General features: G+C 39.6%; 1 protein-coding gene across 2 annotated transcripts in view; it reads right to left on the bottom strand.

Moving 5' to 3' along the window:
* Positions 1–2,689: 2,689 nt before the first annotated feature.
* Positions 2,690–13,074, bottom strand: part of Daw1 (dynein assembly factor with WD repeats 1) — a 43,625-nt gene continuing 33,240 nt past the window's right edge. Inside the window, exons 11-13 of one of the 2 annotated variants that reach the window (XM_052750070.1) lie at positions 7,865–7,941; positions 4,686–4,848; positions 2,690–3,964 (exon numbers count right to left, since the gene is read on the bottom strand). In XM_052750070.1, coding sequence (XP_052606030.1) covers positions 3,861–3,964; positions 4,686–4,848; positions 7,865–7,941 — 344 coding nt within the window. In that variant the 3' untranslated portion in view covers positions 2,690–3,860. Of the gene's footprint in view, positions 3,969–4,685; positions 4,849–7,864; positions 7,942–13,074 lie in introns of both variants that reach the window. The other variant, XM_052750071.1, reaches the window with a different exon arrangement.

Raw genomic sequence — 13,074 nt, 5'->3', positions numbered from 1 at the left:
AATATGTGTTGTTACTCTCTAGAGCTCACCATTCCTATTCCTTCCCTCTGGGTAAACATACTGATTTATGAGAAAGTGTTGTAAGTATAAAATATTAAGCCTTTTTATAAGTACTGTTTATCTCATAAAGAAATAATCTTAAAAGATGGGAGGAAGTCGGAGTAATTTAGAATTTTGTTCAGTTTCTGTTCCTAGTGCCAGAGTGATAATAAAATGGTAGCCACATGGAGGTTAGTAATGACTTTGTGGAGAGAGGAAAAAGAAGGAAGCGAGTTATCCCCCATTGGCAGAAATGGTGCCTCTGAGACGACATCAAATGTAAAGGATAGGGAGGGTAAGACGACAGTCATCCCTCTGTGACCATGGAGTTCTTTAACCATGTCTTCAACCAAATATGGATCAAAACTGTTTTTAAAAACTGTATTTATATGAGAAATATGGACCCCACCTTAGTCACCTAAACTGGCAGTCCTCCACTTCTTAACACTTCTGGTTCAAGGACTAAGAGCCACAAAAGTTACTAGTTATCTGAACCAAACGTGCACAGATCAAGCCAGCCTGGAGTGGGGAGGGGCTCACCAGCCCTCACCCCTGGCTGAGGGTCTTTAGCAGTTGATGGCTGCTAAGGAAAGGAGAATCAGTTTTCTTTAAGGGTGTGGCCTCTGGTAGGTCCATTATGTTCCACTGGATGGTCCCACATCCCTAAGTACATGGCCACCAAAAATTGGATAGTGGATTAAAAAAAATAAAAAAAGAAACCTGAACACCTGGTACAGGTGGGAAAGTTGACCCCAGGGTCAAGATAGCAGAGAGTAGGAGACCTGGCCCTGCCCCCACTGACTGCAGTGGGTCTCGCACCTCACCTGGGCAGCACAGCAGAGCTGACCCTGGTGGTGTAGGTGTGGGTGAGCCGCCCCCAAGGGAGTGAGAGCAAGAGAACAGGACCCACTCCTTGCAACTTGCTGCATAGAGTGAGCTAACTGGGGCAGTGGTGAGAGCTTACCCTAGTGATGGGGATGAGGAGAGCTGGTGGGCTGACCAACCCAGCTACCCTTCAGGCCCAGAACCAGGGCTGTGAGTTGGCCCACCTCAACATCTACACCATCTAGGATCTGCTAGAGCACATGAAGGGGCCAGTCCTGTAGATCCAAAGCTGCAAGATCAACATGATACAGAGCAACAGCAAGATGTCCAAGGGGAGTCTCAGTGAGGGCCCAGCAGAAGCCAGAGGCCTTAAACCAAACCAATGACTCAGTTGCAGTGAACACTTGCAAGTAAAAATGTATGGACTAAAGGGGACACTGTGTGACTCACTGTGTCACACTGCAGCTTCCATGATGTGTAATTTTTACTTTAAAATTTTATTTTGTTTTTTGTAGGTTGCAGGGGCAGAGGGTAGACTCAAAGGGATGGGAGAGGAACTGTTTTGGGATGCATGATGTGAAATCCACAAAGAATCAGTAAAAAATGGAAAAAAAAGAGGAGGAAGAGATGTGAAATTGGGAGGGGCAGATCTGGGAGGAGTTAGGAGGAGGAGTAGAAGATGTATAGTAGAAAATATACTAACAAAAAGACAACTATCCTAGGAATGTTAGATTTTATTTGATAAAAAAATGATCTATTTCTTCTTAAAACAATACAAAACATAAAATAGTTCAGATCATTACTATTAAAGTTCTGAAAAATATCATGTTCTGTTTTCAAAAAATATGTTCGTATAATCACAAAATTATTAATCATACAAATAGTAACTAATATGTATTACATGCTTGTATATACTAGATATTCATAATCCTCAAAATAGAACTATTATTATAACTTTTGAAACAGGAGACTGAGAATCAGAGTGGTGAAGACCTTCCCAACAATTAAGGGCAGAAGTCAGAACATACATCTAGGTGTTTGTGGCCATACCACTCTGGGTATGTCTGACATCATAAACTAAGTGAGGCTGGTCCTGGTTAGTACCTGGATGGGAGACTGTGTATCCAGGCAACCTGACTCCACACTCCACAGGCTTTCTTATAGTATCATGCTGCCTTTAATTCAAATGAAAATAAAGTGGGTATGTCATCATTTTCAATATCATCTTGATTATTTTGGCACTTTTTTTTTTGGTTTTTTTGAGGCAGGGTTTCTCTATGTAGTTTTGGTGCCTGTCCTGGATATCACTCTGTAGACCAGGCTGACCTTGAACTCACAGAGATCCGACTGGCTCTGCCTCCCGAGTTCTGGGATTAAAGTCGTGTGCCACCACCGCCCAGCATTAGGCACTTATTTTTAAGCAAGCTGTGGTATCTAAAAATCTTAGTAAATATTCTTTTAAGAAAGACTTCCTTCCAGTCCTGGAATCTCAGAGTGATAATCCCAGCTTCTCAAGAAGCTGGGGTAGGAAAACCACAAATTCAAGGCCAGTCTGGGCTATAGAAGGAATTCAAGTGCATTCTGGGAAACTTGTCAAGATATATTCTCAAAAAGAAAAGAAAAGAAATGAGGATGAGAGTACAGGTCAGTGGCAGAATGACTGCCTAGCATGTGCTAGCCCAGGGTTTGATCCCCAGTACTGGGGCAGGGGTTGGGGGAGGGAGGGGAGGTAGGGGAGGGAGGGGGCAGGGAGGAGTAAGACTTCATTGGTACATAAAGGCAAAAGGAATAAATCATTATCAGGCCAAAGCTTCCCACACCTTAGCTGGTTTACCAGACATTGAATGCCTACTAGCTGTACACTGGCTGTCTCTTTTGAATGGTGTAACAAAATAATTATAGAGTCGTATGAGTGCCTTAGTTTGCTTTCTGTCGCTGTGATACAATAATGACCAAACCAACGTCAGGGAGGAAAGGGTCTCTTTGGCTTATATTTCCGTGTCATAGTCTGTCATTGAGGGATGTCAGGGAAGGGCCTCAAGGCAGAAGCTCAGAGCGGAAATCGACAGAGGAACACTGTTTACTGGCTTGCTCCCTCCTGCTTGTTTAGCTATCTTCCTTGTAGAATTGAGGACCACTTGCCCAGGGATGACATGGCCTACAGTGGACTGGACCCTTCTACACCGATTAACAATTAAGATATCCCACAGTCATATCCATAGGCTAATGCAATGGAAGCAATTCCTCACTTGGGGTTCTCCCTTTCTCAGATGTGTCAAGTGGGCAAGTGTGTGTGTGTGTGTGTGTGTGTGTGTGTGTGTGTGTGTGTGTGTGTGTTCATGAGTTCATGTGTACCACATAAATGCAGGTGACCACAGAAGATGGTGTCAGATTCTTCCCTGGAACTAGAGTCACAGCCCACTGTGAGCTGCCTAATATGGGTGCTGGAGAATAACCCTGGGTCCTCTGCAACAGCAGTAAGTGCTCTTAACTGCTGAGCCATCTCTCCAGCACCCCAAGGTATTTTTAATATTTTAGCAACAGTTTGGTTGTTTTCTTTTATACTTCAATGGTTCTTTTATACTTCAATGCTACTTTCAATGCAGAATGTATTTGCTGATGACAACCATTTTATTCTTTGTTATCTTACCCTCCAAGCATATAATAAAACACTACTCACAAGAAGTTTTGTCTAAAAACTTTATTGAAGAGAAACTATAACATCAACCTTCAGGTAGAAACTAGAAAATTCTAGAACCTAGAAGTACTGTAAAGGCACTCTGACTCCATTTATCAGTATCCTGATGCTACTGAAACACAAAACACAACTAAAACAATCAGTGACATTTACCACAGATTATGCTTGTTCCTGTCATCACCTCAGATAACATCAAGAAATGATGTAAGTTCATCAGTTTTCACGGTCATCTCTGTAGGTGAAGGACAGGCTGCTCCATGGGTGAGTTGTACAAAAAAAGGAAGCAGAGGAAATAGGCTCACTTGTTCTCTGGGAGTTCAAGGTCTTGATCACTGTTGGCAACAGCCGTGCTCCACAGCAAAGCCCTTCGGTCAACGCCATATCCTGCAGGAATTGTCCTTGCTACCTGATGAAACAAATTGCACGATCATTTCCCTCTTATCTTACTTCTGTTATCCTCTCTTCAAACAGGCGGACTTTGTCCTGGGTCACTGCTACTCAGCCATGTGTGAAACGTGAGGCTTTCCAAAGGACAGCTTACCAGGAAGTCACACAATTGCTGATAGTTGGGAAAAACGTTCAATGCACATTCTTTTCCCCACATATTAACACTGGGCCATTTTCCACATCATCTGTGGAAAATGAAATGTCCTGACTTGTTTACATTATTGGTGTCTACTACCATCAGCTGAGCAGTAACCATCAGAAAAGTAGAGTAACCAGCTAGACAAGTTCCAAAATGGCTACCTTACCTAGAGCAACAGAATTAAATTAAATTCACCATCAGTGGCAGAGGGCACTCTTGTGAGTCCTGGTGCAACTGAATGGGAACCTGGCATGGTGGCTAATACTTCCAACCCTAGCACTGAGGAGGCTGAGACAGGAGGATTACTGCAAGTCTGAGGCCAGGATGTATAGCAAGACCCTGTCTCAAAATATTTTTTAAAAGCCAATAATAAGAAAAAAAATTCAATAATGGAAGTAAAATGAAATTCCAGGATAAGCCAGACCCCCTGGAAAACTGAGCAGAGGTTGAGCATGAACTCCTTTTAACATTCTTCTTAAAATTCTAGTAGGCAATTTAAAAGGAAAACTAGCTCTGTGATGTGTATTTCTCTCATACCTGTAATGACTATATTTCCTTTATAGTTGAAAGCACATGAAAATATTTCATCGGTGTGCCCCTCCAAGACCTGGAGGCACTGGCCAGTCTGAACATCCCAGATTCTGGCTGTCTTATCAGAGCTGCCCGTCAGGAGTCGGTTTCCTTGGGGATTGAAAGAGATCTGCAAAATAACAAAAGAGATGATAATAAGTTGAAGTTTGGGTTAATATATTCCCATTAGCAAATAGAGGGCTGTATCCATCTTCTCCCTGGCCTTTGTTTATTTTTACTACAATTGATTCCTGATGAGAAAAATATAGGGACTAATATTTGAAAATTGAAACCTAGATGCTAATATTTAATTGCTTACTTTCTCACAATTCTAATCGTAAAAGACCAAAGCGCCTGAATACTTTGGATATTCCCCAACAGTTTCTTCACAAAGACTCATGGTTCTCCCTCCTCACTCAAAAGAGAGGCAGAGCCGGGCTGTAGATAAAAACAAAGCAGGCTCTATCTGTAAAGTCCAATGTCACCACTGCCACACATTCTTCTGTCACTAAAACCACATGGAACACCCCCCACCCCCGGAACACACTCCCATCCATCTGTCTGTACCAGAGAAAGAGCAGGCACCCAGGGCCACAAGAGGATTTTCATCTATTGCCACCCAAAATGCATCACTTTCAGATAATACGTTTGGATGCTTCCCTGGGGCCAGGCATTCTCCTTCAGTGTCTGAGTGGCAGAGGCATTCGCTGCTGGCCCTTGCATTCCTCTGATATTCCCAGTGATAGCCCTCTGTATTTATCACGTGTCAATGATTTGAACCACTTCCACTGGGACTGGAAACACAAGGAGGACAAGTCCATGTCTGTTTCTCATCACTGTCTCACCAGTGTCGGCAAACACCTGGTGTGGGGGACGCTCTCCAAAGGTGATTACTGACACCTGCACTCATCTAAGCCATGCTAATGAAACCCACTGGATCACACATGCAAAAGTACGTGAAGCTAGAAAGAGGGCTAATTGGAAATAGGAAGGGAATCACAGGAAAGACAAGGGAAGGTAATCGGGATAAATATGATCACAAAACATTATATACATGTATGAAAATGTCATAATAAATCCGTTATTGTACATAAGGAATATATCCTAATGTTTTAAGTATTTAGTGAATGAATATATAAGATACTAATTGTTTGAGCTCTGTACTCCTTATAAACATTATTGGAACAGTAATTTCATGAGCAATATATTTTTTTCATATGCATATAATTTAATAATATAGAATTCAAGATTTTCTTATAGTCACATGTTCACAAAGAAAAATACACACTCATTGAGGGGAAATGCCAAATATGACGACAGCTATCCTCACAAATATGACCCAGGCTGCCCTTCCATGTCCGACTTTCCCATACCCTCCTGCCATCCCATTACCTCTCAGTCCATGAAGTGATCAGCAACACCCATTGCCCTGGATACCAGCACCTACCAGCCACAGGGCAATGGCCACCAGCAATAGGGGTAAAAGATGGAGGGACAGGTATACACATGGTCAATGCTGAAATCTCGCTATAACCTTCGGAGTTCTGACGCCATCAAGCTATTATGTCATAAGGGAGTGGCAGGGAAGATCTCACATATAAAACCAAGAATTTGGGCTGAGCTGGGAGGCAAGAGCTCCCCTCACTCAGTCTAGCATACTCTGTCATGTTCTGGGGACACATACAAACCTCAGACACTCACTGAGTGGCTCTGCTCTGCGAAGCTTCTAAAAAGTGTATGATAAAACCCTGAGATACAGCCCTAGAGTTTCACGAAGGATAAGTTCACACTCTGTTAAATATTTCCAAACATCACTCCTTCCATTCCATCTCATTTACAGAACCCTTGAGGCACCGCATGCTTTTTTTTTTTTTTTGCATAATACAAACTTACATGCTTACTAGAGCTAGAAAAAAGCACTTTACAAGCTCCTTAAATTGCTGAGTTGGGTATTTTCAGCTAATTAAATATTTGCTGATGTTCGAAAAGAATACTGTTTCATGCTTCTTAAGTGTCTAGGAAATCATTTCTTTTTGCTGAATCAGAGGGGGCATGCTTAGAAATAAAGGCTTAGGTAGTTGGGTTTTAGGGCAGAATGATATAATTAAAGAGACTTGAGCACTTTAGTCCCAATACACCTATTTTTTGTTTTGTTTTATTTTTTTGTGGGGTTGGGGGGCGTGGTTTTGTTTTTTGGTTGCTTAGAATAGCTCAGGCTGGCCTTGAACTCCTGATCTCCATCTCCAACATGCTACAATTACAAGCATGTGTCACCATGCCCAGGTAATCCCTGTAAGATCTATAGAACACTACATTTTATGTAACCAACACTAGATGTAGCTCCATCTCCATGTATTTCTCTATGAAATAAATGAGCTTACTAGTATTTTGAAAGGAAAATTAACTGAAATTCCTGGACTCAAAATCCAGTCTGATTCATCCACATTTCTCTGCTCTCCAACAGGAAGCCACTTTGGTAATGGATGTAGGAAAGATAATGAGTAGCTTCAATGGTATTTTCAAGAAGTGTTATCAGTTGCTTTAAGTGGTGTTTTCAGTCACTCTATGTGAAAATTCATCTTAAACTAATCATCAAATGCAGATATGACATAAGCAAGTCCAATGATGTTACTCCTCAGCCATTCAACTCCAGGAGCTCTAGTAATATTGGACACCATATTAGACTCATTGAGGGCTCAGCAATATGTCATTCTAGGGACTGGAGAGATGGCTCAGTGGTTAAGAGCACTGATTGCTCTTCCAGAGGACCCAGGTTCAATTCCCAGCACACACATGGCAGTTCACAACTGTCTGTAACTCTAGTTCTAGTGGATCCGACACCCTCATGCAGACATACATGCGGGCAAAACTCCAATGCATTTAAAAATAAAAATCTTAAAAAAATGTCATTCTGTTCACTTAACTTGGTTTTATCTTTCTTCTTTCTACCTCAAGCCACTTAATATCAGAAACATTACTTCTCTGCCTGCTCCATTTTAATAAATATGTTGGTTATGTTAAAGGGTGAGTTCTGATCTATTAACTCAGAGGGTTAATTTGTAGCTTCTATTATACTACTCATATTAAACATGCTCTTCTTTTTTTTTTCCAGTGAACACACTGATCCAAATGAGAAGGCAACTCACCTTTGAGATTTCTCCTTCATGGCCTTCCAGTTTGGTTATACATTTTCTTGTGGTTGCATTGTAAACTCTTGCCGTCCCTTTTGGAGAGGGATTGGAACATACATTAATCCATCTGAAATGCAATATGTCACGTTACCTAAAAAATCCATCCTCTGACAAATGAGCTCTGCACTGAGTTTGTCCTTCCTGTGTTGAGAGTCATGCTCAACCTTCTAAACGCAAGCTGTCTGGCTGCAGAAGAGACTGCACAGGACTTGCACTCTATCTCTGACATTGTTGGAAGAGATCATGGGCTTCCAAGTAGAAGAAAGTATGATGTGTGGAATAAGAAAAAAGTGGAATAGATAAAATGATTTTTAATGTTATTTTAGAATTGGTATGTTTATAAACATAAAGCTTACAGCTGAGATGCTTCACAATCCAGTAACACAGAAATGTGGGGCACCTTAAAAAGGAAGACTAGGGACTTGAAATATGGTATGTGATGCACAGACCCCTCTTTGACATCATCGCTATGTACAAGACAGGATAAGAATGAAGTCAGAAGGCAGATGCTGGTCCCACATCCCACTCCACAATATCCTAACTCTGTGTCCTGACATGAGGTTCCTTAGCTACTTTATGTACACTTTAGCTCCCTCAGCTGCAAAATGGGGACAACAATTAGGCCAGTCTGGGTTAATTATCTTTTACTGAGCAACAAACTAATCCAAACTTATGAACCTCAAACAATAAACATTTGTCATTTTGGAGATAAACAAGAATGTTACACATCTCAATGCTTCTTAGGGAGCACAGAATCAGAAGAGGTTTAAGAATACCCTAAAAGAAAAAGAAATTGTTTTTGAAGTAATGGTTTGTAGAACAATGGAAGAACAGAATCACTATTGGAATAAACAACAGGTAACAAGGAGATAAAAACTAGAATGGAACTTGTACTTTAGCAAACTCCTCATTCCTTGTAGTGAGTAGCTGTTCCAGCTTTGACCTTGAAGCACTGCCCCTAGTGAGGCAGCAGGTTAACTGCCACACCTATCTATGACCTGCCCCTGGGGCGTGGCCGAGACGAGACCCTTTAAGATCTGAAATGTGTATGTGCCGGCTCTCTTGGCTCCTCGTGATCCTGGATACTGGATTGCAGACCAAGTCCGAATTCTCACCTCTTCTGGATCCTGTAACCAACCCTTTACTGGTTGTAAGTTACCCTGAAATAAACCTCTTTTAATTACCAGATAAGCTACATGAAATTGCCTCGTTAATTGCTGCTATAATTCCTCAGCTTTCTGATCCTCCAACCTTTTCCTCAGTAAATGCTGTTGAGTGACTTCCAATATTCTATGCAACCTAACAGTTTATGTAATAAATATGTATGGATGATTAATTATGTCCTGTCTTACTTTCCATAACATAACTTCATGAGGAATATGTTGAATTATCCACAGTATGATAAACTACCACATAAAATCATAGAGAGTTTTCAAGGGCATGATATAGATACCAGTATTACATTATGTGTGCTTATGAGGAAAGAGGTGAGCTTATGCAGCATTCCACACTACTCTAAGAAAACATGACACAGGTATATCTTGGCATCGTACACAAAAGACAGAGGTGGTTATACAGAAATACAAACTAAGAGAGTAGTGAGGTGAAGTATCACACAATTTCATGCAATGTTATCAAGGACTAGACCCAGCCTAAAGCCTACAGGTATTTACTATGGGTATGCAATATTGTGTAGAATCACACATTATTCTCAAGGATATGGTGTGCATTCAATATGATAGCTTATACAGATTGTTTAAAGATTTATTTTCTTTTTAATTGTGTGTATCTGTATGCGTCTGTGTGTAGGTATTATAGGCGAGTGCAGGTGCTGGTGGAGACCAGAAGAGAATGTTGCAACCAACAGAACTGAAGTTGCAGGCAGTTGTGAGCCACCCAACATGAGTTCTGGAAACCAAACTTAGGTCCTTCTTAAGAGCAGCAAGCACCCTTAACCACTGAACCATCTCTCCAGCCCCTCTTATACAGATATGATACAAAGCTATGATACAAAGTCATGTGTTACATCACTAAATAATGGAAGCATAGTGTGGTAGAATGCAAAATGTCAAACATCTTACACATAGAAAGTGTAGCATCAGTAAGGTCTTCAAGGACATGACAGTGTAGTGTTACACACAATCATTGGGAAGAAAAAGCAATCATTGTGTGGCATAATATATGGTACCAGAAGCTGTCACAGAAATAACATATCCACATTGTTTGGAGTGGCAGAACACATAAAGGAAATATGTCATTCATATCCATGGTATCACATATACGTAAAAGAAATGTCATGACATATTGTAGAATCAAAGTTGGATGTGGTGTTCAAACATCATCTTCATAAGATGATATAGGTATACACCGTATCAGCATATGGATACTCAGAATAAACTATATAAATCTGTATAGTGTTTTACCTCACTCTTGCTATAGCTCAAACTAGAGAAATCATTACAGTCAGAGATTGTTTAAATATGGTGTAATATCATAAAGGGACTTTTGGAGGTAAGACAGAACAGTATGACATAATATGGGATCACTGGGAATATGGCACTTATAGAATATTAAAGCTATGATACAGAAAAGAGAAAGCATGGTACCTGGCTAAATAGAAAAAGTACACATAGTATTGCATTATGTTTATCCAAGAAGGCCAGAAACTCATAGTGTATATCATACATGGTCAGCATGCATAGTGAGGCACCATAATGACACATACATGCTTCAATATGTCACTCAGTAACTAAAAGATGGCACATATACATTTAAATACACTGTCATCAAAGATAAACCTATAATATAATCTTGCATCGTAAGTGGATATCAAACTGATGTGACAGATGGCATTTCACCATACGTGTTTTTCAAAGAGAGGATGAGATAGTATCTCAGGTCATTTTCAAGGCCTTGGATTATATCGTGATGCATGGGACTCAGGAGGACCAGACAGACACAGACTATCACCAGACATAGTTACTAGGGACATGGAGACACAATGCAGCACCACATGTGGCCATCAGAAAGATAACAGAGACAGTGCATGCCACCCTCTGTGGTCTTTCTGGAGATGAGGCACATTCAGTGAAGATTTCTGTGTGCTGATCAACGATATAACACAATATAGTATGGGGCCTAGCTATTAAAGTGACATCAAAAATACAGTGGAACAGCATAAGAGATGACTTATATTAGTGTAGCATGCATTATATCTGAATGATGGCATTGACTCATTAAATACCATTTTTGTTCACTTGTTTTTGAGATAGGGTCTCATTACGCAGTCCTGGCTGGCCTGGAACTCACAGAGATCTGCCTGCCTCTGAGCCCTTTCTCTAGCACCTGCTCATAACAACCTTTGTTCAAAGTTACAAAGCTATGTTATAAGAAGTGATATTTCCATGATTGGTTTTATGATATTGATTTTATGTAAACAAATTCCTAGATTTACACAGTATAGCAGTCGAGAAAGAACCTATGAGACATATTTTGACTAGCTGTTACGAATTAAGGCATGTGATAACCAATAAAGAATGAGGACAGGGAAGCAGGTAAGGACTAACAAGAATTAAAGTCATTTAAAAGGACAGTATTTGGAGAACTTTTCTTTCCTGACATCAATATTTTCTTTATGCCACAGTAAATAGGACTGTGTGGTCTTGGCCAAAGAATAGACACAGGTTACAAATAGAGAGCTCAGAAGAGGTGCACACATATGGTCCCCACCTATTGCCCAGTCCAATTCAATGGAAGAAATAGAATATCATATGGATATAGGTATGGGAAGCAATGAGCTCACACTTCTATTTACTCCATATACAGAAACTACTGCAATAAAGTGTAAAAGCAAAAGCTATAAAATCTCTATATTGTATCTTGCTGCATGCAACAAGTTCCCCAAGACTTAGTAGGTTAAAGACTTGTTTATTACCCGATAGTCACTGTGTGAAGAACTCAGGAGGGGCTTTGATAGGTAAGGATATCCTTGTTGGACTAAAGGAGAGGGGGTGCCACCATGCTCAGTTTAAATACCATTCTTTATGGCTATCCAAAGGAAGAAGTGTATAGTGACATCACAATGATGTTTAATTTATGATTAATACATAGGGCAGCTTCATACATCATCAAAAAGATGAACCAAAATAGAATGTTACTTAAAAATGTTATTTATGATATCATGGATATCATAAACCATATACTACCATCATGCATCATTATCAAAAAGAGGTGAAAATAGAGTTTTCATGCCTACAATGCTATCAAAGATGTGAATAATGGCAGGGCATCACATAGTCTTTATAATATATCAACAGTATGACCATACTATGACATAAAATTTAAATATGAGGTACACTGTGTTTTTGTCATATATTTTTGTCATGTATGTAGATCAGGCATCTACAACATCATTCCACATCATCATAGACTTTCATAGCAGGATTACACACAGTTATCAAAGAGGCAAAGTAGTCAGACTACAGTGCCATATGTAGTATTCTAAAGTGTGTCTATATATATATATATATATATATATATATATATAATAACATGATACATAGTTGTCATGTACATTACCTACAGAATAGAATCATGCATAATTATCAGAAATTATAGACATACAATGTCATATTATTAACAAAGAGATGGCATATTAATGCAGCATCATATATGATCTTCAAGAAGATTATATAAGCATTGTGTATAGCTGATACAGTCAGTGAGATAATAAAACCAGTTGTAACAGAGACTACACTTATATAGTATATTACCATTATTCAATGGATTATGTGACACTGAGATTATCTGTAGAGAACATAGAGTAAGATATTGTTAATATTAATAATGTGTGTATATATATATATATAGTAGCATTATATAGAGTAAGATATTGTCAGCAGAGATTACACACTACAGGATTGTATAGAGTAAGATATTGTCAATAGACATCATGTATACATATATACTGAAGCATCATATAAAGTAGGATACTGTCAGTAAAGACAATGAAGATATATATCTTCATCATATAGAGTAAGAAGCTACCAGTAGAGCTCATATAGATATATATACCACAAGTATCATAAGGTAGATAAGATAAATGTGGCAAGTAACCTGACATAAATTTACCATAGTGTCAGAGGTGTTTTTTTTAACTTATGACT

The sequence above is a fragment of the Peromyscus californicus genome, unplaced genomic scaffold, assembly GCF_007827085.1.
Source record: "Peromyscus californicus insignis strain IS unplaced genomic scaffold, ASM782708v3 Scaffold_21__1_contigs__length_65335640, whole genome shotgun sequence".
In the NCBI taxonomy this organism is placed as follows: Eukaryota; Metazoa; Chordata; class Mammalia; order Rodentia; family Cricetidae; genus Peromyscus; species Peromyscus californicus.
The sequence above is the reverse complement of the archived record's forward strand: the minus strand, read 5'-3'. Positions and strand labels throughout refer to the sequence as shown.